The sequence below is a fragment of the Molothrus ater genome, chromosome Z (assembly GCF_012460135.2).
Source record: "Molothrus ater isolate BHLD 08-10-18 breed brown headed cowbird chromosome Z, BPBGC_Mater_1.1, whole genome shotgun sequence".
Classification (NCBI taxonomy): Eukaryota; Metazoa; Chordata; class Aves; order Passeriformes; family Icteridae; genus Molothrus; species Molothrus ater.
The window spans coordinates 49,091,871-49,119,090 of record NC_050511.2 but is presented as its reverse complement, the minus strand read 5'-3'; the positions used below and the strand labels follow the sequence as shown (position 1 = coordinate 49,119,090).

Sequence of the window (27,220 nt, the reverse complement as noted above, 5' to 3'; positions counted from 1 at the left end):
ACTAAGTCCTGCCCATGGTGGGAGTGGGGGTAGGGTTTCCTGTCTACATTTATTTTGAAAAGTGCTGCTGAGAACCCTGCTGAGTCTGAATAAAACTTTACTTAATTATACATTGATCATTAAGTGCATTGGCTGCATCTAACTTCTAATACATACCTGTTAATCCCTTTAACTCTAATTGAACATTAAATGCACATACACAAAGGGAAATTCTGCAGGTGTTCCTGTTGATTGAACTGCGGGTGACTATCACAGTGACACCGTGCACTGTAGCTTTTCATTAACTTCATAGGTCTTCATGATGAAAACATCACTTGAAACCATACAACAATGGATTGATAATATTTAATCAATTGCTTTCTACTGTGTACTTGGGAAGGAAAAAATGAAAGAAAAAAGCCAATTTTCTGTTTTGCTCAGAGATGGAAAAAATGTATTCTGAGCTATTCTACTCCAGGTCACATCACCTTAGTGCAACAGCTGAATGTGCTGTATTATTTCAATCAGGAAACCTGTACCGAAACATCAAGCCTGTGAAAAATAAGAATGTTAATCTCTGATCCTTGAACAGCTTGTTTTGATTTTATGTTTACACTCATTTCTCTTTTCACTGGGTATGTGCCTCATTTCTGCTTTCTGACAGTGACTGGTCAAGCACAGCAGTATGAATGAGCCAGAGAAGTGTTGATGTTTTTGTATGGAAGCAATTTCATTTTGTCCACAACTTGGAGCCCTCTCCTGATTGTTACGGGCTCTGTCCTTCAGTCACGTTGACATACCAGATTATGGAGTTTCTTTCTGTCCTTTGATGGAACATTGCCTTTTGATTGGGACTTCATTTCTCTTATGACTATAAATCTAAGGAAACAAAATAACAGACAGGAACACTATTCCTAGCAATTTTATTTTTCCTCTCTATATAAAGAATTGGCTTTATGCCTCTGTTTCCCTCATCCCCCCCCCCCCCCAATTTAAGATCGTCCTCAGAAAGAGGAAAAACTTACAGTTTGGCAATAACTTGTCCCATTACCATTCACTTACAGAATTGTTAAATACATCATACTGTTTATTGTGCTGGTGTCTATTAAAATAGCCATGTATGTGTATAACACATCCACTATTATATCCATTAAACTATGTCCCATGTCACCTCTTCTAATAATTAGTTTGTGTCAGTTTTGGTATGAACTCATTCAGTAGCAGGGGAACTGATTGTTCATATCCTGTATAGAAGAACAAATTATTTTTATGGAAATAACAATCCTGACAGGAAAATTTTGACAGTGTAAATACAGAAGAGAAATAATAACAATATTCTGAGCAGCAGAGAGGTATGTAATTTGTGTATATTCTCCTGAATGTGTACATAGCTAGAAAACATCTGAAACTCCTCATTTTACTTAAGGAGACTTTACTCAAGTAGAGCTGCAAAATGTGACTAAATATTTACTCAATCAAACTATGATAAATTAGGTTTAAACACGTATCCAAGGACAGAAGGAAATTAATTGTGCCATGAACAACAGTCCAGCTATTGAGGAATGCGCTTCTCTTGTAGGTTTGTCTCCTCACTGTGCAAAATTTCCAGCTGCTCCTGCACCTCCTGGGAGCCTTTGTCTTTGCAAATGCACGAGCATGCCATGGCTAGTCTGGAATAAAGAGATCTTTGGTCAGCCAGGGTGTGTGAGCAGCTGCTTATCACAGTATCTGATGCTTGAGGGCTGTCCTCCTTCCGAAAGCTGGGATGTATTCATGTCTCTGCCCTCTGCCTAGCTTTGAATCTTCCCCAGTCTTGTAGGGCCTTTGCATTTTAAACTTCCATCCCTTTAATGTGATGAGAGTTGTGTTTGTAAAGGTTAAATTAAAGCTCTGTTGTCATTTTTTCTAAAGTGTGAGGAGGAGAGAATTCAGCACAAAACAGAAAAGCAGGCTAAAAATATACCTTAGAAGCTGTTTCACTTGAAGTGTTAGACTTCATTCTCTCTGGAGAACTATGTGATGAGCTGCTTCTCAAATACTGCTTTCTGAGCCAGTGAAGACAAAAGAATTATGTCTGTTCAAAGTGTGCACGGAAATTCTTTATGCAGGTTTGTAAATCATGAGCTCTTAGAATTTATGTCCTTTGTAGCTTACTTCACTCCTACTGGACAATAAACAGTGAAAGGTAAAAACAAATTGGTCTTGCTGGGCAAAATCACCAACAGAGAATTTCAGAAATGACACATCAAGATCTCTAACAAGGAAGTCGGAGTACTTTACTAAGTTAAAAATGGTAAGAGAAAAAATATTGAAATGCAGTTCTTCAGAGTGCATGTGCTGCAATCTGTATTACCAGAAGTAAATGCCATGGCCTGCCAACATATTTCCTCTTCCCCTAGCTGAACTAGTAGATAGTTCAGACAGAATAGGAAGGGGTACTTTTTTTATTCACTTTAATAAAATAGAGGGAAAATTTCTGCAGTCTTTAATAAGCAATATATCAACCAAGTGCTGTCAGCCTGTGTAGAGAGTTTCACAGTATGATTTATTATGTTAATTACAGTCATGTGGGCCTCATGCTCTTAAGTCTGAAACTGCTCACATTCTCAGCTTGATTTAAGAATATGCTTTGGCCAAGACTTAAAGTGCAGCTTATTATGATTAATGTAATAAAATATTTATTACATTCTCCTTTTCTTTGTTTCTCTGCTTGCTGCCCCAGTTAGACTGACTCATTTTGAAACACGGATGTAAATTAGATTTCAGATGATGAGGATTCTCATCTGGTTTTAATCTCTCTCTTTGGTGTTATGTTTTTTTCATATCCTTTGTTCTTACTCTCTCTTCTCTCCCCCTCATCTTTGTTTCTCTCCCATATTTCCCAGTTCTGCTTCTCAGTTGCTGTTTAGAGTGAACCAAAAGCAGGCAAATTTCATAGCCCTGCCTTATTCGTTCCAGACTTCTTGCATTGCTTTCTCTGCTATACTTATTAAAGGTTTTTCTTAAATGTGATGACATTAAAACTGGTGCTACACTGTAGCTGAGAACATGCTAAGCCTCTGGTGAAATGAGGTGGCATGTTTTGCATGTTTTACATTAAAATTCTTCTTAGAGAAAACTGAACTGAAAGGGCCCTGTTTCTCATTCTTCTTCCACAGGGCTCTCAACTGCAGAGAGGCACAAAATTCCAGATATTCCAAAATGTGTGCCAAATATTCCAAAATGCTATATAAATTTTTACCTGTGATTTTGTGCAAACCAGCCCAGTAGTTAAATTTCTGGCTAAGCAATCACTGCTTCTGATATCTGCTTGCACATCTATAAATCTGGCTTTTTCTGTAGGTGCATGGAAAGATGGAAGACTTAACAAAAATATAGACTCTTGGTTTTGTTATGCCGGAAGTGGATCTTTCGCTGTGAGAAGGGTATAATTTTCAAACTATAAACTTAATTTAATAAAGGAAGCGTGTCTCAGATCTTTACAGTTTTACTCTCCTCATTATTGTTTTTTTCTTCTTTTCTTTCCTCTTTTCAGCTTTTGAATCAAGTCACTGTATACATATAAATATTATTCAGTTCCACCTTCTATACAGATAATGACTTAGTGCAGTTGATTTCTACATAAGCAGATACTTAATCATAGGGACACCAATCCAGAACACACTTAAAATATGCTTTATGGAATTGGAAACTTACTTGGAAGAAAAACTGATACCCTGCTGAGTGTATGTATGCAACACCTTCCAGAGTCATGCTGAGCCAGGTCCTCTTTGAAAATGAGTGTGTCTCTTCTGTGTGCATTACTCAACTTCCAGTTCTCAGGGTAGTGTAGAGCATTACCATCATTCCTTTAATTGCTTCTGCCACAAAGCATTAAGTAACCAACGTATTTTGAATAGGCAACTTTTCTTTATGTTGCTAAGACGTCCTGGGTAAAAAAAAAATTAAAAAATCTGTTTTCCAGAGTTAAATATTTAATCTGAAGAAAATAATTATCAAAAAGTGTCTCTTCATTTTTAAACTGAAACCAGTACCTAGAGTTTTCTAATGGTGTTAGCCATTAACTGTTGGGAATTATTAGAATATTATATGGCTGAATACAAAGACACATGCTCAACATACAGCTGATAGTAGCTTCACATTATAGGTAATATTTTCCCACTTACCTACTCCAATTTCCATTTCACCAAACAACCTGAAGCATTCCAATTTCACCAAACAACCTGATTTGTTAAACCTGAGCTCTGAAAGAGTAGAAGTTACATCTTAGAGCTGAATATTGTTGAAGGAAGTTTAGTCAGTTATTTTGAAAGGAATGGAGTTTCACATTTTTTAAAAAGTTTTCTAATGGTTTTGGGTTTGTAGTATTGAAGATTCTAAGTGTGACTTTTATATCCTCCTCCTCTATGAAGGGTTGAGTCCCTAAATGTCAATTATATAAAGGTCCAAATAATTTATTTTTATATACCTCCTGTAAAGATGGTAGCTATGGAAATAAGAGTGGAATGAGGTGTGGCAGGTAGACCTGGAGATGGTTGCAGGGTTAGTTACAGGCCAGGTGACTGACTTGGAATGGGCCAGATAAAATAGCAGATTCCACTCCAGCTGCCAGCTGAGTATATTTTGCCTGTACATCACCTATGTGCCAGATATATGGGTTTCTCAAAATATTTTCTGTTTCTGCTGTTCTCCATGTTGTGTCCAAGCTGTAGCATCCTGCTCTGCATTGTTGCAGTGTTGGGCAAGCCTGGGAGAGCTGGAGTTGGTATACTTCTTCCTGTCAAATGAAGGTTGAATATGGATGAATATCCCAGGATGCACAGGAAATACATCCCACTTTGCATTGCAGCAGTTCATGCCAGTGCATCTCAGAACAGCTTCAAAAGGAGATAGGAAACTGTATGGCCTCATACTACAGAAATGCCACTGAAATTGTTCAGTGGAAGAAGGGAAATGCAAGGTAAAACTGGAATGCAGCACTTCTCTTTTCCACTACCATGATGAAAACAAAACCAGACAGATGAAGTGAAGTGATAGGAACATAGCTGAATAGATGAAGTGAACCAATAGGAACACTTTTTATTTAGAAAATGCATTTTTAGAACCTTTGTGCTGGAATGGCTCAGATGTCACATGCATCAGGTGGAGAAGGAAGGCAGCCTTGTAAAAATTGGAGTTCCAACAGTGCTGCTGTTTTGCACTGTTCGTTAGCAATTGCTCTATCCACTGAAAAAAAAACCCAAAAAACTGGTGAGACAGTCAGTTGTAGGAGAACATAACTTAATCCCTTGTCATAGCCACAGGTTTTCTGACATCTAAGGATTGTGGAGAAGCCCCCTTAATATCGATCTGTATTTTGTTGTTGGCTTTACCAGCAGTCAAACTGCATCTCAAATCTTTTGAAGCTCTTGTGAGAAACTAGTGAAAGAGAGCACAAACTGGAAATCAGCTCTAGTGTCTGAGTGAGCATTCATTACCAGGCCATGCTATACGTTGCAAAAAATATACAGGTGACTACAGCCTATTTTAGTGACTTTACTTCATGGAGATACCTATGAATAAATATTCCCATACTCATTTGTTTGCAGTCCATGTCCTTTTTCCTTTGATATAATCTAAAGCTTTATAATTTTAGAATCATAAAACATTTTGCAGATAATTTCATTGGAGCAGGTTAACTGAAGAGAAGTATCATCTTTTTGGCCAAATACGTAGTGTCTTTCATAAGTGGATATTAATTAATTCTCTAATAAGATTTTACATGCCAATGAAAGTATTTTCTGAAAATGTTAAAATAGAGTTGAACATTTTAAATGTTAAAATAGAGTTTAACTTAATATAGTGGGAACAGGGAACTTTAACTGTTAAACAAAATTTAGTAACAACATCAGAGGGGTTAGACATTCAAGAAAAAATACAGAAGCAGTTTCTTCTACTTAATCTCAGGATGTTTCTGCAAATGTTTAGAGGCACTTCTGCTGTGGACACCTTCTGCTCTTACCCTTACCCTCATTTTTGGCAGCAAGACATGAGAATGGTATTCACTGGTTTATTCTTGTGATACGGTGAAAACCAGTTGTCAGCTTTCTAAGTTTGGCATGCAGAACAAGTACTAATATTCTGGGATGCTGTGGTATGACAGTGGCATTCAGCTGGTTCTGACAGGGTGGCAGTAGCATGGCTTCCAGGGGGACACATTTGTCAGAGGCTAATGCAGCTGTTCCCCATTGTGACTTGACCATAACTACCTCGTAAAACAGCGTGACCTCTGCTCACTGAGACTGTAGATTTGAGAGTGTTGTTTGCCTATAGATTCCTTCTTGAAACAGGAGGGGACTGGAGAAAATGGTAGGAGCAGGCTGTGGTTTACTTAGCTGTTATAATGGGCTGCGTATTGCCACGGCCCAAAGGCTGGATATCACTACTTTTCAGTTACTGCAAAACTGCAAAAAAGAGGGGCAAGAGCCAACCTGCAAGGTGCTGGGGAGTGGAGAGAGGGCAGTTCGCTCCAGAATAGAGATATGTGGTGCTTTGTGTGTGGTTAACTATGCTTTTTCACTTGAATGAAAGCATATTGGTGGAAGCAGGACTGCTGCAGAGGCATTTTCTTAGACAGGACAAAAATTTGGCAGAGAAGACTCAGCTGGTGATGTGATAACCACCAAGAAAACCCACCTTACTTTTAATGTACATCTGTGAGATCTCACTGCTTACCATATGCAGAGTTTAAGACTTTTTGCAATAATAACTCAGGTTTGTGACTCCCACTGATGTGCAAATGCTCTCTGAACATTAACAATCTGTGTCTGTCATGAAAGCAAGTGCCTTTCCTCCTGCCCTATGTAATTACAGAGGTTACATCCTTTCCAGGGAGTCCAAGTGTGTGTATGTGTGTGAGCTGAAATTAAAACAAGCCTGAGTTTGATAACTCTGTTGATAATATTAGGTCTTGGCTGTGTTAAGATCAGATTATGAAAAGATCAGAAAACAGCTGTTCCTCTGTGGGAGAGATCATCTGATGGTCGTGGGCTAGGCTGGGACATCTGCTCCCACTAGGTTTTCTGTTTAATCTCTGCCTGGTCACTTTATCTCTTTCACTTCATTTGAACTAGAACATCTTAAGTACTCATCACCTTTTCAAACTCATAGTTGTGAGTTTACCCTGGACCCCCCAGTAAGGTGGGTTTTCCTGTCTTTTTCTGCCACACTCTGGTTTTCTTGGAAATGAAACTGTGATGTGGGATATGATAAGAAACACAAGACCTATAACCAGGTCCTTTGTGCAGTGATGCAGCTGAGGGGGCAGGACCTCAGGAAATGTATCTCCACTATTTTTTTATGCTTCTGCTTGTGATCTGTAAATCTGGGGTAACAGTACTACTAGTTCCAAAGACTGCATTATGACAAGGAAAAGACGGTAAGGGTAACTTGGCTTCATAGATCAATGATGACAGTAATTTTTGGTTGATTGGTTCTGACCAACCATCTGAGAGAAATTAGACTGTAACACAAGAGTATTTGTATTCCTCAAGCCTAACAACAGAGACATACAGAAGACTATAAGAAAGGTGGAAGCATATATAACACCTCCCCGTTCTTCTATCCCACATCAGTTTGCAGCTTGGGGATGTTCTGATGTAGAGGTGTTTTCTAGGAGGACTTGGTGGCTTTTTTTTCTGTGCTTTTACCCAGTTTTGGAGCCCATGGATACTGAAGGCTTGATGATACACTGAGTAGTTCAAGTTCAAGAGCAAATAGGCTTCTGATTGCAGCAGTCAAGGAATTAGTGTAGACCCCCACCAGTGTTTCCAGTAGTTTCTACCAGCTCCACACAACGTTAAAAAGAGCTTTGGTCTCTATTCAGCAAGATCAGCAAAGTGAGACAAAGCAAACATCTGGGAACTGTTACATGGGAAACTCCCCACATTTATGCCATGCTACATGATACGCCACCAATATTTGAGTGGTCTTGTAGGAGGAGAATAATCCATTACTACTACTTCAGCCTGGATTCACCGAAGTAGAGGTAGCTCTCCTGATGTGGCTGCAGGAAAACCTGACCCATTCTTTTTTAATGTTTCCCACCTGCCGTGTGAAGTAGCACACAACAAACCAGTGCAGGAATGCAGTGTTTCTGGGGTACTGTTTTCGTAATGTAAGTTGGGGGAATCTGTAATTCAGCATGGGTTTTATAACTGTTTGCTGCAGATAGGGCAATTTCCTTTGCAGATTAAGGAAAGATGCTGTAACATAAATGACTGACTGGGTGTCACTGCTGTGTTGTGACAGGCTATCCTTTAAGAAGAAGTGATTGATGACATTTATAAAACTGAGCCATTATATGTGCTGTTTATATTGAAATAGAACTTAGGATGTGGGCTGTCAGTCAAAGCAATCATTACTTACACAGTTCTATAACAAGTGGTGGTGGTGGGTGCAGTGAACAAAATACCAGAGTAAATGTTTGTTTTGGAGCTTTGAACAGGGCTGTCTCTTTTTCTCAGCTTGCATCTAGCCACACTAAAAGGATCTATTATGTATACTGCCTAGAGCATGAGGCTTCACTGTAGGCTTTGAAGAGCTCTTTGATACTGACATCAGTATTAAAATGAGTTTCTGAATCAGGCAGGTGACCTTTCTTGCTCCCCTGGAGCACAGTTCAAGCAAACCTCAGTCCTTTGTAGCAGCATTTTCTCCTGCCTGCAGAAGCCCCCAAAGGCCTCAGTTGCAGATGCCCACTTCTCTGTGCTTTGCAGAGGATTTGAGAAACCTCTCTTAGTGGGTGAGTGGTGTGGATACAGGATGCCTCTCTCTGAAAGCACAGGGCCTGATCATGAGGATTATAAGCTCAGTCCTGCTTCTATCCTGCTGGGAAGTCCTGGGGCAAGTCATTCCCTGTGTCTCTCTCTGCAGATGTGGTATGGAGGTGATGGGGTGAACTTTCCTGAGAGGCACTCAGTAGATTGGTGGAAGGAGAAGCCTCCCAGCTCTGCACCAGTGTTTCTGCACCACATGGAACACTGCAGGGAGGGTAGGGAAGGAGAGACTGCCTTCTTTCCCCTGCTGCCCTCTCCCCTGCTAATAGGCTTGCAGGGAAGAGAGGAGCAAGTGTCTAAACACTGGTGCAAAGCCATGGGTGTGCTACACAGCCTGATGTAAGCTTGACCTGATTGGCAGAGAGGCAATGGGAACTTCACCTGGTCTCATATCACTTTGTGTGTGTATCTCAGGTGGGAGACACCTGGTGAGGGTTGCTATGGCACTGCTAAAAGGATGGCAGAATGTATGGGTTTTGCAATGAGACCAAATAGAAAAGAGCTTGAAGTTTTTCCCCTCTTCTGCTTGTTAAGTGGAAGAGAAACAAAAGTGTTCTATGTACAATTCCAGAAAATATTTAAATAATCGAATTTTTCCTTCTTTCCATTTGTTTTTAATTTTCTAAAATCATAAAGATTTACCACATTCAGAATGACAGTTCCACCTGTATGCTTTGAGCTCCATTCTTGTTCAAACAGATAGCTTGCACATGCCAAGAAAACAGTCCTTAAAAACATCCATAGCTTTAAAGCTTTTCCTTTTTATGCTTCTCTTATGATCAGCCAGAAAATCAGCTGTCAGTAACAGCTATCATAGAGGTAGCATCTGAATATTGTGTTTTGATATGTTGTTGATTGTAAGGATCTATGAGGATAACCTGTTAAATATAAAATTTTTTCTAGAATTTGATTTTTCTGCAAAATGAAAAGACAATTGTACTTTTTCTTTCAAGATACAATCTGATGACATGGAGAGGCTGTGTAATCATGGGTTTTTTCCATGTTTTCTGATGTGAACATATTGACTATATTTTCTTTATTCTTGTACATTTGTAAATTGCACATTGTTCTGTAGCAATTTTACCTGTCATTTCTCTTGGATGTGCTGCCTTTTTTTGTACTGTACATTCTGGCTATATTTATTTCACTCTTTAAAAATGTATCTGATTAAAGATAAATATTACCATCATGATGCTTTAGCTCTTTTTTTTTTTCCTAGGGAAAAAACATGTAACCAGTACAACATCTCGTTTCACAAATGAAACAATTCAAAGTGGGCTTATTCCTGAGTCTGGGCCTTGCACACAACATTGGGATCCACGGAAAATCCTTCCACTTTGCCTTAGTTGTAAAAAGCCTATTGCCTTTAATCTCAGTGCTTTTCATAAATCTCCATGCACAAAACTGTGCCCCAGTGTCATGAGGAGCTCACTTAGTTTTGTATCATATAGTATGTCATTTGTTAAACTGAAGTTGGCTTTTCAGTCATGTGACAGGTATGTAAAGATGTTTACCAGTGCTCTTTGTGAACTTGATTTTGAGTTTTTTCCTTTTTGAGGAAATTTGTTTTAGGAAAAGTGCATCACATAAACTCACTGCTTCTAATTTCTCTTTTCTGTCCCATTCTTCCTCTTCCAGACCAGGATGAGAGAGCAGCAGAGCTCAGCAGGGAGCAGAATGAGAAGACCATTCGCAGCACGCAGACCGCTCTCCGCAATTTCCGAGAATTCCTCATTTCCAAGTACCCCTCTGAGACCCGTGAGATCTATGTCATCCCCTGCAAAGAGCTTGATGCCTATCTTGCATCGTTCTTTGTGGATGCCAGACAAAAGGATGGGTCTGAATATGAGCCAAACAGTCTGGCCAACTATCAGTGTGGACTGGAGCGGTATCTCAAAGAGCACAGGTATGGATACAGTATTACAAGGGATAAGGAGTTCAAGAGGTCCCAGGAAGCTCTAAAGCAAAAGCAGATAGAGCTGAGGTGTAAAGGCAAAGGAAACAAGCCACACAAATCCATGAAGCTTACCTTTGCTGATGAGCTTATCCTGCGCAAAAGAGGCTTATTGAGCAGGTACAATCCTGAAGGGCTTCTGAACCTAGTATGGCTGAACAACACTAAGGCATTTGGGCACTGCACGGGTTTCCACGGGTCCACCCTCAAGTGGGGAGACATCCGGCTGCGAGTGACAGAGACTGGGTTGGAGTACCTGGAGTGGATGGGGCCAGACAACGGGGATGTGAGTACCAAGAGCAAGAGAGGCGGGACGGACTCGCGGGTGTACGCCACCCAGCACTCCCCGCAGACCTGCCCCGTGCAGGACTACAAGGAGTACGCGCAGCGGCGCCCTCCAGCCATGCGCTACGAGGATGCGCCTTTTTACCTGTCCATCAAACCCGTTGTCAACTTGGCTGCACTTCACTGGTACAACTGCCAAGCCCTGGGGAAAAACAAGCTTGCCAAGATGGTGAAGACAATGTGTGAGAAAGGGAACATCCCTGGCCGCAAGACCAACTTCAGTGTCTACCAGAGCTGCAGCACCCTCTCAGAAGCTCAGAGCAACCAGCTGGTGCTGATCTGCAATAACTTGAGCCAGCAGGCTGCCCAGTCCATGGCAAGCCACTCCAATACTGGCAACTTCATAGTGTCAGCATCCTATGACTCGTCATCTGACACTGCTTGAATGAACACCAAATACTTTTTTCTTTTCCTCTTTGTTTCAAGCATTGAATTTGTGCTCAATAATACACATCAGCTGTGATTGTACACTATTCCCCCTCTCAGCCCTCTCTCCAGTGTTAATTCACTTTATAAGAATATATAAACATATAATATATTTTTCTTTCTACAAATAAGTCAACAGAAATAGTTTAGTATTACTAACAGTATTTATAGTGTTAATGCAAAAATGAAAGGTACTTATGGGTTATAATACAAATGCAGATTTTAAAAGGATAGAAATGGTTCTCAGGCAACACAAGATAGACTGAAAATAGCATTTTTAACATGCACACATTAATGAGTGTAAATCCCCAGGGAGGCTTACGTAGCAATTCTGTTCTAAAGCATTTTTTCAACTTAGTATTGTAACATAACCTCCCACAGTGGAGGAGACAAACTTAACATTGGCTACAGCTTCTTACCTGCTAGCTTATTCTTGATCAGCAAGACCAAGAAATAAGAAATGCATCAATGTAAGTTCACAAAACCATTTACAGCATTTTTGTCTGTTTTTATTATGTTCCCTGAGGCTCATTTACACTACAAAAATCCTGAAGTCAGCTAAATGCCATTTTAAACTTTTGGGTATGTTGATTTTCTGGGATCAAAATGTTGCTGTTGTTTAGGCTAAAAAGTATTGTTTTCAACAGTATGCAAAAGTATTATGGCAAAACCATTGTCACACATAATTTCACCTCTTTAAGTATAGGTTGTTAGTATTTTATCAATGTGTGTATGTAATATAAAATCTGTTGACATAGAACACTCTTTCAGTATTCTGGGAAAACGAACAGTACAGAAAAATCTGCAGTCTTATCCCAGCTGTACAGAAAAATGACATCAACTATGTCTTAAGCCATCATTTGAAATCCACAAAACAATAGAGAGTGTAATAATATTTCTACAGAAATTTTTAAAGAAATTCTACGGAGAGGTAAAAAGCTGGATAGTTTTAAGTGCTGGAATACCAATTTAACTTAGCTATACACCATCTGTTTCCATTGCAGACAATGGAAAATGTGCATGTGAATCTGAAGGCAGAATTTGGACCTTAAAGCCTTGAAATAACAAGTTCTACTGTTCTACTTTTTAATGTAGTTGTTCTACTACAAGTATGGGAAAAACACTAAGAAATTCGCTGTTTCAGTGAACAGTTATAATTATTGACACTTAAAATTAGGAACAGTGCTTTTCAAGGAAATAAACTTAGTTTAAGTTCCACAAGGATGTGCTAGGGCTGTGGTGAGGCTTTAGAAAAGTCTGCTGGGGTAATTGAGTTCCTGCTGAAGTCAATGAAAGACAACCTTGGCCGACTTTTGCTGGGTATTGGACCAAACAGCCTTTCAAGAGGCTTTCTTGTTTAGCAATTTTTAATTGTTGTGTTTCTTTATGCTTGTTTGTCTGTATTTCTTCACATGCATATCCTTCAAATTCTTTAGATCTGCAACTGTGCAATGACTTTAATCATCACTAATTCCAAAGAAGAGGTGAAAGAAAGGTAGCAAATAGAAATACAAGTAATCCACCTAGCACCTATAAACTTTTTTTTCTGTGTTCCTAGGATGAAATGTTCCTGTGTGAGAGGGAGGTGGCAGAATGTCTGCACCTCACTTAAGCCTTACTGAAGGTATGTTTTGGGGATGAAATAGGTAGCAGATGTGGAACTGAAAAGCCTAAGGGCAGAAATTTCTACTATAATAAATATCTGTCCTCCCAGGGAGCTTTATGCAGGGGACACAACCTGGCTGTAATCTCTTTTTTTTCCACATGTAGCAAGGCTGGTAAAAGGTCTGGTTTCCTGTGTCTGACACTCCATAGTAGTGTAGCCACCAGTTCTACAGTCTTCCATTTACCATCTGCTGTCTCTCAGGGTAGGCAGTGGATTGGTGGGCACAAGCAATTGTTCATATTATAGAGCCCTCCTTTTGTAACTTAGCTTTGGGACTTGATGCCAAATTATAACTGTACTGAAGTGATTGCAAGCTGTGTCTGTGACTTTCAGTGCCATGGCATATCTGACTTGTTGGTGAAGGAGACAGAAGCACAGAGAGATTTCAGGTGAAGGCAAAAATACAGCTGCCCAGTTTCTAGATGAGGCCAGATATCTGGTTGCTGTTTGTACTGCCTTGACTTTTCACAGCAGTGCTTTTAGTATGATACAGTGAAAAATAGTTTTGCAAGACCACTCTTGTTCTGGGATTTCTTTACTGTTTTCCATTGAGGACTCGTGCAGTGGTGCTTAGTATGTGCTGTAGCGTGAGCATTCCATGCCAAGGACCTCTCTCAAAGTGCCCGGTGAGAGCTCAGCCATGGAGCTGACCTCTAGGGAAGTCTGGTTTCTCTTTCTCCCCACTGGTACTCATCTCAACACTTCCCTGTGACAGCTATTGCAGTATCTGACATAGTTCCCTACATTTCCTTTCCTGTTCTGCAGTGAGGGGATGGGTATCAGCTGGCCTTTGTGGGGCAGCAGATCTCTGTTTCCCACCTCTCCTCCCCTGCCCAGCCCACCCCTTTGCTCTGAGGAGGCCAGTCACTGGCAGTACATGTGCTGTGCTGCAAGCAGCACTTTGAAGTGTTGCTTCACATCAGTGCTGTAATTCAGCCTCAACACAGATCTCAGAAGAAAGAAGACTGGCACTCCTGGGTTTTAAACTGAGAGGTCAAAAGAAGTATTTCCCATGACTTTTTGACTCTACATGCTGCCTAAATTGTTGATTACCACAGTATTAGGATGGTTTGTGCTGATGTCCAGCAGCAGTGAGGCAGCATCTCTGGTGCCCTTGACTTAGTTGGGCACATGAGCAACCTTTGCTTGTCTGGTTAGGGGATAAGCATTGATGTGTGTGTGCTTATTGTGATAGCCTCAATATTATCACGAGGGAAGCCAGGGCCCAACTGGAATTAAATCTGGCCAAGGACATTAAGGACAACAAGAAGGATGTCTGCAAATACATCAATAACAAAAGGAAAAGGAAGGATAATATGGGCCTGTTACTAAGTGAAGGAGGGACCCTGGTAACAGAGGACATAGAGAAGGCAGAATTACTGAATGCTGCCTTTGCAATGGTCTTCACTGGCAACACCAGCCCTCAGGGATGTCTGACCCAGGAGATCAGGATAAAGGAATGTTGTAAGGGAGACTTTCCCTTGGTCAAAGAGGGAAAGGTGTTGGAGAACACCTAGACATCCGCAAGTCCGTGGACCCTGACGGGATGCATCCACAAGTGCTTAGAGACTTGGTGGACACCATACCTGAGGCTGCTCATGATCACCTTTGAAAGGTCATGGAGAGGTGCCTGCAGATCAAAGAAAGCAAATGTTACCCCAGTGTTCAAAAGGAAAAAAGGAGAGCCCAGGAAATTACTGGCCAATTAGTCACACCCCAATCCCTGGAAAGGTGAGGAAGTGCCTCATTCTGGAGACCACGTCTGTCCACAGGAGAAGGTGATCAGGATAGTCAGCATGGATTCACTAAAAGTAAATCATGCTTGACCAACTGATTTGCCTTTTACCATTAAACAACTGTGTGGATGGATGAAGGGAGAGCAGCAATCTTGTCTATCTCAACTTCAGTGAGGCTTTCTCTTATAGGCAAACTCAGGAAGAATAGACTGAATGGGAGGACAGGGAGGTGGATTGAGAACTGGCTGAGCAACAGATCCCAGAGTCATAATCAATGGCACAAGCTCTAGTTGGAGGCTTGTTCCTAGTTGTGTCTCCCAAGGTACAGTAGTGGGCCCAGTCTTGTTTAGTTTACCCATCAATGGCTTGGATGAAGGGCAGAGGCCTCCTCAGCAATTTCACTGACAACACAAAGCTGGGAGCAGTGGCCGATAGCCCAGAGGGCTGTGCAGCCCTTCAGAAGGACCTCAGCAGCCTGGAGAGATGGGCACAGAGGAACCTCCTGAAATTCAGCCAAGGCAAGGGCAGGGTCCTGCAGCTGGGGAGGAACAACCCCAGGCACCAGCACAGCCTGGGGGTGACCTGCTGGGAAGCAGCTCTGTGGAGAAGGAGCTGCGGGTCCTGTGGACAACAAGCTCTCCATGAGCCAGCAATGCCCTGGTGGCCAAGAAGGCAGTGACATCCTGGGCTGCATCATGAAGAGCAGTGCCAGCAGGTCAAGGGAGGTGATCCCACCCCTCTACTCAGCCCTGGAGAGCCTCACCTGGAATGCTGTGTCCAATTCTGGGATCCTCAGTACAAGAAAGGCATGGAACTCCTCCATCAGGTCCAGTGGAAGCCAACAAAGATGATTAAGGCACTGGGACATCTCTCTAATCACACACAGGCACAGATTGCCCAGAGAAGACCCACCCTCACTGGAGATACACAAGAATTGTACGAAAACAATCCTATGCTGTGTGCTTTAGGATGACCCTGCTTGAACAGGGAGCTTGGAACATATGACACACTGTGGTTCCTTCCAACCTTACCCATACTCTGATTCTGTGATTATAGGAATAGTTTTGTTCTGCTTTGTGATTATCTGTAGTAACTCCAGCAGTGATGATGGCAGATTGCCTGGTAAGTTCTGGTGGGCCAGCCCCACACAGACTACTTGTTGAAGAAGTTAATGGACAGAATAGGAATGTGGACAGAATATGATACCCATGTAATATAGTACAAAATTAAACTTATTAGTTTTGAAGGGCATTTAATATAACCTATTATTCAGTCTTATTTGTGGACAGTTAAAGGAATTGAGTGACCACAGTTTGTCTAATTGCCATTTGTATTAAGACTGTGAAAGGTTATTAACTGTCTGGGAGAGAGACTTTGGGTTTAAGCTACTCTCATGGTTTTGTCTAATACTGGTAGGAGAATACATGTAGATCTCGTTATTTTAGGTGAGAGAGGACAACTCAGTCATTTGCAGTTTTGACTGAGGGCATCACACCTGCTTTTGCAGCAAGTTGCAAGCTCATAGCAATGGTGTGCACCCTCCCTGGTGCTAAGATACAGCAGTGTGGCCATGGGCTAGTGCTGCCAAGTCTTAACGTCCTGTCCCTCTGGCTAAACAAAGAACTGTGGTCTCCAGCCTTGGCTTTTGTTACTGAGCACCTCTAACCATGAACTCAAGGGCAGCTGGCAAAACACTGTCCTGCTCCTGTCCAGCACAGGCTGTATGATGGTGATTGGGTGCAGTGGCTACAGTGAGGTACTGCAGGTGGGTGGCTGCACTCCTGACTACGTCATACTCTGATGTAAAAGCTGAGCTTTTGTGAAAGCAGTGAGGCTGTGATTTCCTTAAGATGAGGTTAGCTGGCTCCAAAATGGGGCTTGCTTTTCTCCTTTCTTTTGCCTTCATTTTTTTAAGCACTCACCTTTCTTCAACTTGATGTTAGACCTCGTCAGTGAGTGATTTCAACTCAGCTCCCCAGCAGAAAAGACAGCAAAAAAAAGGGGGAAGTCGTAATATTATTATTCTGTTCAGTAATATTCTATTCTTCTGTTCAGTAATATTCTATTATTTTTAACAGTAATATTCTATTATTATTCTATTATATTATTCTAATATTCTATTATTCTGTTCAGTAATATTCTATTCTTCTATTCAGTAATATTCTGCCAACATACTGAGCTGAATCTGCTAAAAAATTGAGGTGCAGACCCCATCAGGGAGACAGAGGATGGTGTTCGTCTACCGGCATCACAGAGTCATTAGTCTGGCTGAGCTACTGCATCCCATTGGAAGCATATCAAAAGGATAATGCAGATTCAGACCCTTCTGGATCATTTGTAGGTGTATTAGATGCCTTGAGAATTATCTACTGGCTTTTGGGAGATTTGCTCAGTGCTACCAAGAGCAAAATTTGGCCTTGAACTTAAGAGGCTAAGTGCCAAAGCACAGGCCTACACAGTGCAAAGGGGTCTGCACTAATGTTAGTGCTGACTTTCCCACGTGGCCTTCTCAGGACACCACAATAAGAGTCAAACATGGGGATTATATGTGGATGTCACTGGACTGATCTGGATGCAGCTGTGCACAATACATGCATTTGGATCTGTCCACATGATTGCACATGTAGATGGGCAGAGCTGTGGACACTTTGGACAGTGTAAGCTCTGGTTTTTTAGTCATCCATGCATGTATTTATGATGTTGTGGTTTTGCACAATGTTACGTCTTCATGCAGTTAGTTGAAACTGAAGTCTGTGCTGCCTGGGTGTCACAAACTGCCTGTTTTATTTTCAAAAATGTATTTATGCAACAAAATGTATTTTTAAGTGCAGGAGAATGACATACTGTCATGAACTACATTATAAACTAAATTCCAAGGGATATCTAAAATAACAGCATATACCTTGTTCACTTGCATAATGCAATAATTCTATGATAGCAGCATCAGGGCTACTGACATAGAGGATAATCTAACAAAGGAATCTGTGTCCCTGTTGCACGTTCTCGTTTATGAAGAGTATCAACACTTTCTTTTTAGAAGTGTCTATGGACTGATACTCCGTCTCTACAATATTGTTACCCTCTTAGAAAGCTGTGTAGAGAGTGACACACAAGCAATGTTGTACTGTTAACTGTTCACGTCTTAGATGTTTGTGACCAAATCTTGTTCTGCTGTTTGCGCAAGTGATGTGGGGTGGTAAGATGGGGATCAGAAAGAACAGGTGCTGTGTCACTCTAGAGCCCAGGCTGCCCTAAGGACCAAGACAGCCTTAAAGGAAAATGAGATTCCTGTTGCACTAGGTTTCTTCCTGTTCAGCTCATATTTTACCCTTTCTTGTCATCATGTCTGTGTACATCCCATAAATGAATTGACTGACCTGACTAGCACATGTGGTGCATGGGCTGATCATTCCATCTAGCAGTTAGCTGGAAATGATTGTGATTGACTGGTCTTCCCCAACCCCAACAGCTCCACTCCTCTCACCTTTCTGATCCTCAAATATTCCTCCTTCCTGGCGTCTGCACTGTGGGGCAGGGGGACCGCTGTGTGCAGGGCTGCTCTTGGCTGGGAGCTCTGCCCATCAAGTGACCTTGTGCTTTGGGGATAACGTGCTCAGGGCAGCCCACCTCGCATGGGATATGTGGAGTTATGGGATACTGTGTGGGAGCACTCTGGAGGCTCGCATCTCGCATGCTGGAAGCACTCTCCTTCCCTCTTCTGCTTTTTGTGAGAGGCTTTCAAGTCATGAAATAACTTGACATGAGATTAAATTTACTCCTATGTGGAGGACCAGGCCCATGTCTGTGTGCTGTGTAGCCCTCTAGTGACATAATGGACTGGCAAATAGCACTGAGATGACTGGTCCTCAACAGTATGCAACTTTTGGGCTCCCTCTGTCATGGAGAGGAGTTCAGCTCATGGTGCAAACAACAGGACATTGGGACACATCCAGCTCCCCGAACTTCCAGAGGCAGCATGAATGTGTGTTAAAAAAGAGAACCTACAGGATGCAGATTTGTCATTTTATTTGCCTGAAATGAACCAGTTCATCTCTCTGGGTTAGTGCAGAGAAGGACTTCTCACTATGAAACATGGCAGGAAATGGGTCTACTCTTTAATGAGAGTTCTTTGCTAAATGTCACCATGGAGAGATGGCTTCTTTGCTCTCCATGTTCTTAAGGGGCAGGATGTATTTTCTCTTATTTCTCCGCTTTCCTGCATGTGCTGAATGTGCACTCAGTGCTGAGGAACAGTGGAGAGAGGAGACCATCCGTTGCAAAGTATGGCTATATTCCTAGCCAGAAACTTGGTACTGCACTTTCTGGTGATGGTCCCCATGTGCTGGGCCATGTCTTGGTGGTTGTGGACATTGTAATAGCTGGTGTCTTCCAGCTGTCTGTTTGCTCTGTGCAGAGCCAACAGGAAGGTTGCAGTGCGATTCTCCAAAAACAGAGAGCCCAAGGGCAGCTTTTCAAGGACATCCTTATCAGCTGGGCATCTGCAAGCCAAGAAGGGAGAAGGCCTTAAGCACAATTAAATGATGATACTTTCCAAAGGACAGCATGCGAAAAACACATGAGGCTGTGCTTGATCTCTTCAAGGGTTTTGGAAGGCTAAGGGCCCCCAGGGACATCAGTGCTCCACCTCTTTCACATGAGCATAACCACAGCCGGTGGAGGAATGGCCCTTCCGAGGACATATCCACGTTCTCTGAGCCCCAGTGAGTTGCATGGTTGCACTGCTTCCAGCTGCACTCCTGCAAACCAGGTTCCAGGCTGTTCCTCCCCACTGCACTGTGGCTGATGCCTGCAAAGCCCTGCTGCCATTGTTCTCCAGCACCTTGACTCTTCCTGGAAGCAGCAGAGAGGCATTTACAGTGGCAAAATCCTGCAAAGCTGTGAAGCCCCACAGCCCAGAGACACCTCTGGTTTGTTGAAAAGTTTGACACTATCCTCTCAAGTGGAACATATTTGAAGCAGTGGTGATATCTAAGCTTTAATTCCTAAACTGATGTGGGAAAATAAGAGTTTGCCACAAAATTTTCCTGTTACGTGAACAGATTAATTTCTGTCTCAAGAAATTAATTTATTTCTTCTGTATCTCACTCAATTAATGGTAGTGCATTTGGTAATGCATACTAAACTCCATTTATTTTATTATATAAATGCCACTAAATGAGTTGTTTGTGCATTAAAAGATGGACTTAACTGTTTCAAAGATACTAGGATGCTTTTGCCTAATCTTTTGTTCTTGTGCTCAGTAGTCATTAGACAGCATTTCTCACTATCTGAAAAAACAGTACCATTTCAGATTTCAATCTGATCTTTTGTAATTAAAAGAGGTTTCTTTCACAGCATTTAAGGCACTGGTACGGTAGGTGCTATCTTTGAAATTCAGTGGGGTAGTTTCAATTGGAAGGAGAAGGGGTGTTAGGTTCTTTTAAACAAAGCTGTAGGAATCGATTAGTGAGTTCTTTTTGGTTACTACTGTTTGATACAGTCTCTTAGTGTCAAGAAAATAACAGTCAAGTGAGAGAAAAATCATCAAGAAAATGCAAAATGTTTAGGAAAAAATAGAAGACTAAATGCTTTAAAATAATTAATTAATTTAACAGATACTATCTTTGCCACTTCAGCTGGTTTTTTCTTTTTTCTTTTTTTTAATGAACAAATAAAACTCTTTGACATTCCTCATGCCTAGAATTTGATCTGCTTTCTCTGAAAGTTGTAATCTTACTGAGTTGTAATCTGCCCTTGTTACCTTTATAGCATGTTCTCAGCTGGACTAGATCATGTGTAGCTTTATAGTCTGCTCCACATTGCTCCTGCTGGGATTCCTCTCTCTCTTCTACTATCACGCATTTAATTCACTTCCTATATGTAAATTTCCAGCCTGAAAACAAAGTGATGCAGGAGATATTGTCTGACTATCTTCAGTGGTGGATATAGAAGTCAAGGATCAATACTAAATGGCTTCAAATTGATTTTTAGTAACTTTTGGGTATGGAGACAAATATCCTACTGTCTCTAAGGCTAAAGGTGCACTGAACAATGACTGGAGTGTCAGTCACTTTGTGGAGACCTTTGTTTTCTGCCTGGTGCCTATGATTCAGATCTTGGAAGCTTTGCCTTCTTCAGGAGCTTTCTCTGTGAGCAGCTTAAAAGACTGAGTTCCTCTGCACAAGGCTGGGGCCATGGATGTGAAATGCAGGTGCAGAAGTATCCGAAGCATTCAGAGATGTGCAGAAGAAATGTGAAATGAAATGTCTTAATGAAATCTGAAAGCTGTCAGGGAAGGAGATGGTGCAAACCTGATTTTGCACCTATTTGTGGCAGTACCTGCAAGCTGGGTGGTGCTGCTGCCGGAGAGAATTTGGTTCCACTTCTGCAGAGTGCTGTGAGAAGTGTGTGCCCTTGCCTCTGCTTCCACCAAGCTCGGGCTGTTCCTGCACTTTCCCCCCAAGCACATGACTAGCCCCACTGGAAATGAGTCTGAGGTGTGCAGGAGGGGACATCACTTGGCCACAGATGTGTGTGAGTGCTTGTTTTTGTCCATGTGACACATCCATCTCAGGGTTCATCTGGAGACCTGTCTAGGCAGAAAAACTACTCAATACTGGAAGAAAAGAAGTGACAGAATATCCAAGTGCAATGAAAAGCAGTGGAAAGGCAGTGGAAAAGCCTGGCAAACACAATGGAAGTTTTTGTCCTTTTTTCTAAAGAAGGCAAGCGTAATCCTTATCCTTTAATATCCTACTTTGTTTTACACCAGAATTAGAAAATCTTTTCCATTTGTATCAATTATCTGCAGGCTTTAACTCTGCTTTTGAAAAGCATTTTTGCTATGACAACCCTTAGTCTCATGGTGAGCAGTGCTAGGAGAAACAGCTAACAGAAGGATTTTGTCTTCCCCTGCATGCAATGTTTAATCTTTCTAATCTTTTAATGTGAATGTATTTTTTGCCATTTTGTAAATTGACAAGATTAGCACAGTTTCTTCCAAAACAGCAGTTGACCAACATATTTTGCTTAAGTATAAACTAAATTTCCACCTAACTGAATTCTCCATAGTGACCAATTCATTCATAGAGTTAAAGCTCTAAAAGGTTAACACTCACTCACTGACTTTAACAACTTCTTTTAAGAACAGTTTGTAAAACTGTTTGTAGGTTTAAAAAAACCTTTTGTTTATTAAAAATGTTACACTGTCTTGAATAATAATAATAATAATAATAATAATAATAATAATAATAATAACTCTATGCATTGTGTAATTCAGTGATGTTGCTCTTGAAATTTTGCATGTCTTCTAGATGTTCTGACATTTGTATGTTTACGTGGTACTTGTAAAAACCCTAACCATTTCTGCTATAATCACCACCATTTTAGGTAAGTGAAAATTGTACTATGAAGCTGTGCCAGGATTTTTGTGTGTCATACTAAAACTGCATTCTGCTGATCATTTCTTGGTTTATGCCAGTATTTAGTGCCTTCTGTAGAAGGAATCAATATGTTGTGGTAGATGGGATGTGCCAAATTTCTAATATCTTGTCTGCACAGCTTATCTATCACTTACCAGCTTGAAGCTTAAAAAAGAAATAAAAGGGAAAAAAATTAATTCTCCATCTTTCTTTCAAGTATCTTCTCATTGATTTTAATTTGGAAAACCTTTAACAGACCTGAAAGAAAGCCATGTTCTCCTGCCACACCTCCTGCAGCAACAGTCTACCAACTGTGAGGGGTATGAGGGAATGTGTAACACCATTGGTAATGGATCTAATGAATAGCCAGGCCTGCTCAAGTAATTTTGGAGCATGGAAAAATACCATTTAATTAAAGCAGTCCTCTGATTACCATAAGAAACTGTTAGCTCTCATAGCAGTTGTGAGATGGCTCTTGTAAACAAGTGTCACCCTGGTCAAGTGGTGGATTCCAGTCTCTGCTCTGCCTCTATGGAAGCCACACATTGCTGCCAAATGAGACTTGGATAAAAGTCAAGCCCAAGATTTTTGGTCTCTTTCTTTCCAACTGCTTGCATGGCAGACAAGCCCTGTTTATCAAAATTCTGACATTGCATTTTCAGTTCCTCTTCTACCCTCTGCGTAAAATCTGGCAGTATTGTAAATGCACACAAGCATATGCATCCGCTTTGATCTTTGTAAGATTCTGACAGGCTGAAATTGTATCATACTGTACTCATACAACAAACAGGCAAGAGGGAAATGTGAGATACCTCTGGTGGATTTCCCAGCCACCATGCATGGTTCACTGTACCTAGGCTGGTCTTTAAGATAATATTTCCATCTCTGTTGAGACATGAAGGCTGTCTTGAAAAGACTTTTCAAATCAAAATAACAAGTCATGAGAAAAACTGCATGACTGGGGAAAATAAGAATACATTGAGTTCATCCTGAGAATTATTGGTCTGAAGTCATCTCTGTCTCCAAGCAGGAAAATTGACAGCCCTTGTGATGTAAAACACTTCCAAAAGTTAACATTTATGCCAAATTTTTCAATGTAGTTGTTCTTTTTAGTGATACCCAGGACATTTACAAAAGGCAATATTAAAGGAAGCATACAGAATACACTGAAAATTATCTGGTGTAGTAGGTTGCAAGCTGGTCCCCCAAAACCTGATGAATTCAAAAGTCCAGCTGAAGATTAAAACCTTTCACAAGTGATAGAATATTGAAAAGCCTGTTGCAGCACCTCAGTTTCTATCAGTTGGAGGGAATAGGGCTCTCATCAGAAATGTTAGGTCCTGTAATTGTCCTTTAAAAACTGGAAGCTTCTTCAGACTTGCTTTACCAGATGAGGAGCCAGCTGGGACGAGTTACAGTGTGATTCTCTATTGTTTTGGTTGTCTAGTAGCCATTTACACATGAGCATGTGCTTCCACTAGTATGAGTGAAGAGTTTTCACTCCACAGAACTCCTGCCTGCGTGGCCCTAATATTAAATATTCAAGGCATGGTCTTTCATCCTATGTTTCTTCTATGTATGAGTAGATCAGAGTCTCAGTGGTTTCACCATTACACTAATTGTCTTAGCAACTTGTCTTTCTAACTGCTATGTGTTGGCTTAATGTGCCAAAAAAACAGATTTCAACACAGTAGCTGTTTTTTTCCCATCTTGTCATTTTCCATTGTGAAGCTAGGTATATCTGCATTATCTCCAGCTTAGATTCGAGTCAGAAAAGCCATCAACATCCTTTATTTCCCATTTGCACACTGGAAATGCAGTAAGGGTTCTATAGGTGCAGACCTGATCTAGCCTGCTGCCTGTAGCATGTCAGTCTCTAGTTGCATTTGTTTGCTTTTCACCACAATTAATCCGTTTCAAGATGCAGATTAGATTATATTAACGGTGTGCTGGTTTAGATACCACCTTCCAATCACAGTGATTCCTTCAGTGTACATACTGTCAGTCCTGTAATTGCATTTTGTCTAATGTGCTTTATATTGCAGGACTAGCTTTCCTTTTTCCTTTTAAATATAGCTTAGCCTATGCTGCTGAAAGGATCCAGGAAAGAATTATCTATCCAAACCCCAGTGGAATTTAGGACCTAGCTTTTTTTAGACCCCCTTGCAAGCCCCAGCTGTAATCAGCTATTTAAGGCAGAGATTTTAGCATGAGGAGTGCTATGTATCATCCACTCCAAATGCAGTTGCCTGTACACAGGGCACCTTCTTACACAGATCCCTTGTTCTGGCATTTGTGAGATTAACTGAACAGAAATTTACTAGGGAGAAGTAATATTTTGATGCATTTTAATGCATTAAGCTCTGCAAATCTAGAAATCTGGGGGGAAGGAGGAGATTACTGGATCATTTTCTGAAAACACGAGTAACATTGTCAAGTTTTTCAATTAGTCCATTTTCAATTAATTGTTTGGCCCCATTGTCCTCAAATTACCCTATTTCTGTACTTGCACAGCATCAGGAGAAAAACAAGCAAAAAGGCTTTGTGGCTGTAAATGAAGAAGGATTTCATAACCCACTTTGAATCTCAGATCCCCAGTGGTGTTTCCATGGCTGGTAATTCTTTTACTCATCAACTGGATAAGTTTTTGACCCATTGAATGTCATATTGCCATGCCTGCAGCATATTTTTAAGTAGCAAACTTCATACATGGTAAGCTCCTTCACTGGTGAAGATCGATATGGTCAACAAAGTTGTCTGTCACTTGTGTCAGTTAAATTTTTTGTTGTTGTTGTTGTGATGTACTTTTCTTCTTCAAGACACTCCACTGTTTGTTAATGGGGATAGACTAAACAAATGTGTGTTGTACTGTTGTCCGCCACAATGTCTTGAAAAATATTCTTTAAGTATTTGAGTACAGAAGTGCCCTCAATAAGAAGAAAATAAAGACCAAGAGGGTTTTTTTTTAAGGTGGTATTTATGAGTTTTCTCTCTTGCTTAGTTCTCAGATAGTTAGGCTTTTGAAAATAATGGATTTTTTTTGTGCTAATTGGAGTATGACATTCACTGTTACTGGTCTGTAAATTCCAGAGATATTCAGATCTTTATTGCACTTCACCTCCATTTTTATTCTCTCATGATAATCTTTAAGAAGTCTGATTCTGCTGCATTAGAGATTGGTTTCAGTGTCTGTACAATGTTTGCTACTATTGTAGTGTGACTTTGTATTTTTGATTTTTAAAATTTGTATGGTACAGCCTTAACTTACAGAAATAAAGACCATTTAAAATAAATGAAAATAGTCATTGATGTCTGTGGTAAGTGCATGCTTTATTCACAGTATTTTGTCTGTAATTAGGTGTAGCAACCTACATGTATTTAATAAATTGTTTTCTGCAAAGTTGACTCTTTTCTTTAATCAAGTGAAAACAATTTATGAGGCATTTCAAATCATGTTGTATAAAAAACGCACAAGCTGTGTCTCATGTTTTTCAAGTATGAGTATCTGCATAGCTGGGGAGTTCCCATGCACCTGTGCTGCATTTTGATTAGCAGAGTCTAACCAAGACTCAGCAGAGCTGACCAAGAAATAGTTGCTGTCATACCCTCCTAAGGTCTGGGGTTGTGTTTCAGGAAAACAGTTAAACAATTTCTTAAGTAAGTCCTTCCCTGCTCAGGAATGTACTTAAAAGCAAGCTTGACTTAAACCATGTGTTTATTTAATCTCAATATAGTAGGACTGAAAGCCTACATCCTTAGAGCCATTTTGGAGAGCCTTTTGGAAGTCATTTTCCTGAACCTCAATTCCAAGGCACAATTTGGCCTGAAATTATTTATTTTGCATGCAGAATTTCAGCAGTAAGGTCTGATTTCCACATTGTTTTGTTTTAAAGTTCATTTAGAATAAAGTGTGAATCCAAGAATATGCATCCTTTAAGGCAGGTTTGTCAGATGTGAAGTTTTTCTGTTCAAGAGGTTTTAAAATGAAAAGACCAGAAAACTAAAGCTAATAAAGCCCCTATATTATGAAAGTGAAAGATCCCAATTGGAAAAGGTCAATGTCTAGATTTCTGCCAAAGGAACATGAGAAAAAGGAAAAAGCCAAATCCCCCTGAAAAGTGGTATCCAGGGAACAGCAATGTGCATTGTTTTTAAGACATCAATGCAGGATAGTACAGGATAGTAAGAGGTAAGTGACATCATGGGTGAGGTATAGAGGAACATGCTTTTCACCAGGTATTCTGGGAATGCATTTCCACCACCTGGCAAATTCTGCTAAAAAAAATCCATTCTTGATGCTTGGTGCTAGCAGATGGACTGTGCTTGTAAAACATGTAAAAAGAATCCTGTCAAAGATCCTGCTGTTTTCCCAGTAACAAGTGGAAGGAAGAAAGGAAGACTTTTGGATGAAGAGACATGGAAGTTACACATGCACAGTAAACCTGTTGAATTAAACTTTATAGCTTGGATTAAACTGTCTTCATAGAGGTAGAAGGTAATGAACTTCTGTTGGTCTAAAGGTGAGTATGTAGTGGGTGGTTAATGGTTAAGGTGTTTAATGCAGATTCAGGTAAGTAAATTGGCAAAATTCTGGTACCTCAGCTACTTTCACTTTTCCCTTTGTACACTGATTAACTTAAGATTGCCACTTGAAGAACTGCTGTGCTCCCACAGCCGGTGGAATGGCTGGATAACCAGCAGCAGTGTGCACATGCTGGCAGCATATGAGATGCTTACTTTGCTACTTCTCTAAAAAACCAGAAGGAAATGACACCTGGAGGAGCTTTAAGACAAAATCCTGCATGTAGCATGATGTGAGTGGAGTTTATCAGGGACAGGTATTTTGACTGATGCAGTTTAACATTTTTGCCAGTGGT

At 40.7% G+C, this 27,220-nt stretch overlaps 1 protein-coding gene and 1 long non-coding RNA gene across 2 annotated transcripts in view; one reads left to right on the top strand and one right to left on the bottom strand.

Moving 5' to 3' along the window:
- Positions 1 to 25,743, top strand: part of KIAA1958 (KIAA1958 ortholog) — a 64,874-nt gene extending 39,131 nt beyond the window's left edge. The window contains exon 3 of the mRNA XM_036403062.2: positions 10,434 to 25,743. Within this exon, the coding sequence (XP_036258955.1) occupies positions 10,434 to 11,479 (1,046 nt within the window). The 3' untranslated portion in view covers positions 11,480 to 25,743. The remainder of the gene's footprint in view (positions 1 to 10,433) is intronic.
- LOC118699221 (uncharacterized) lies at positions 282 to 3,870 on the bottom strand. The gene is made up of 3 exons (XR_004982046.1): positions 3,676 to 3,870; positions 1,943 to 2,140; positions 282 to 858 (listed from the first exon to the last, which is right to left on the bottom strand). It is a non-coding gene; the product is annotated as an uncharacterized LOC118699221 (long non-coding RNA).
- Positions 25,744 to 27,220: the final 1,477 nt, after the last annotated feature.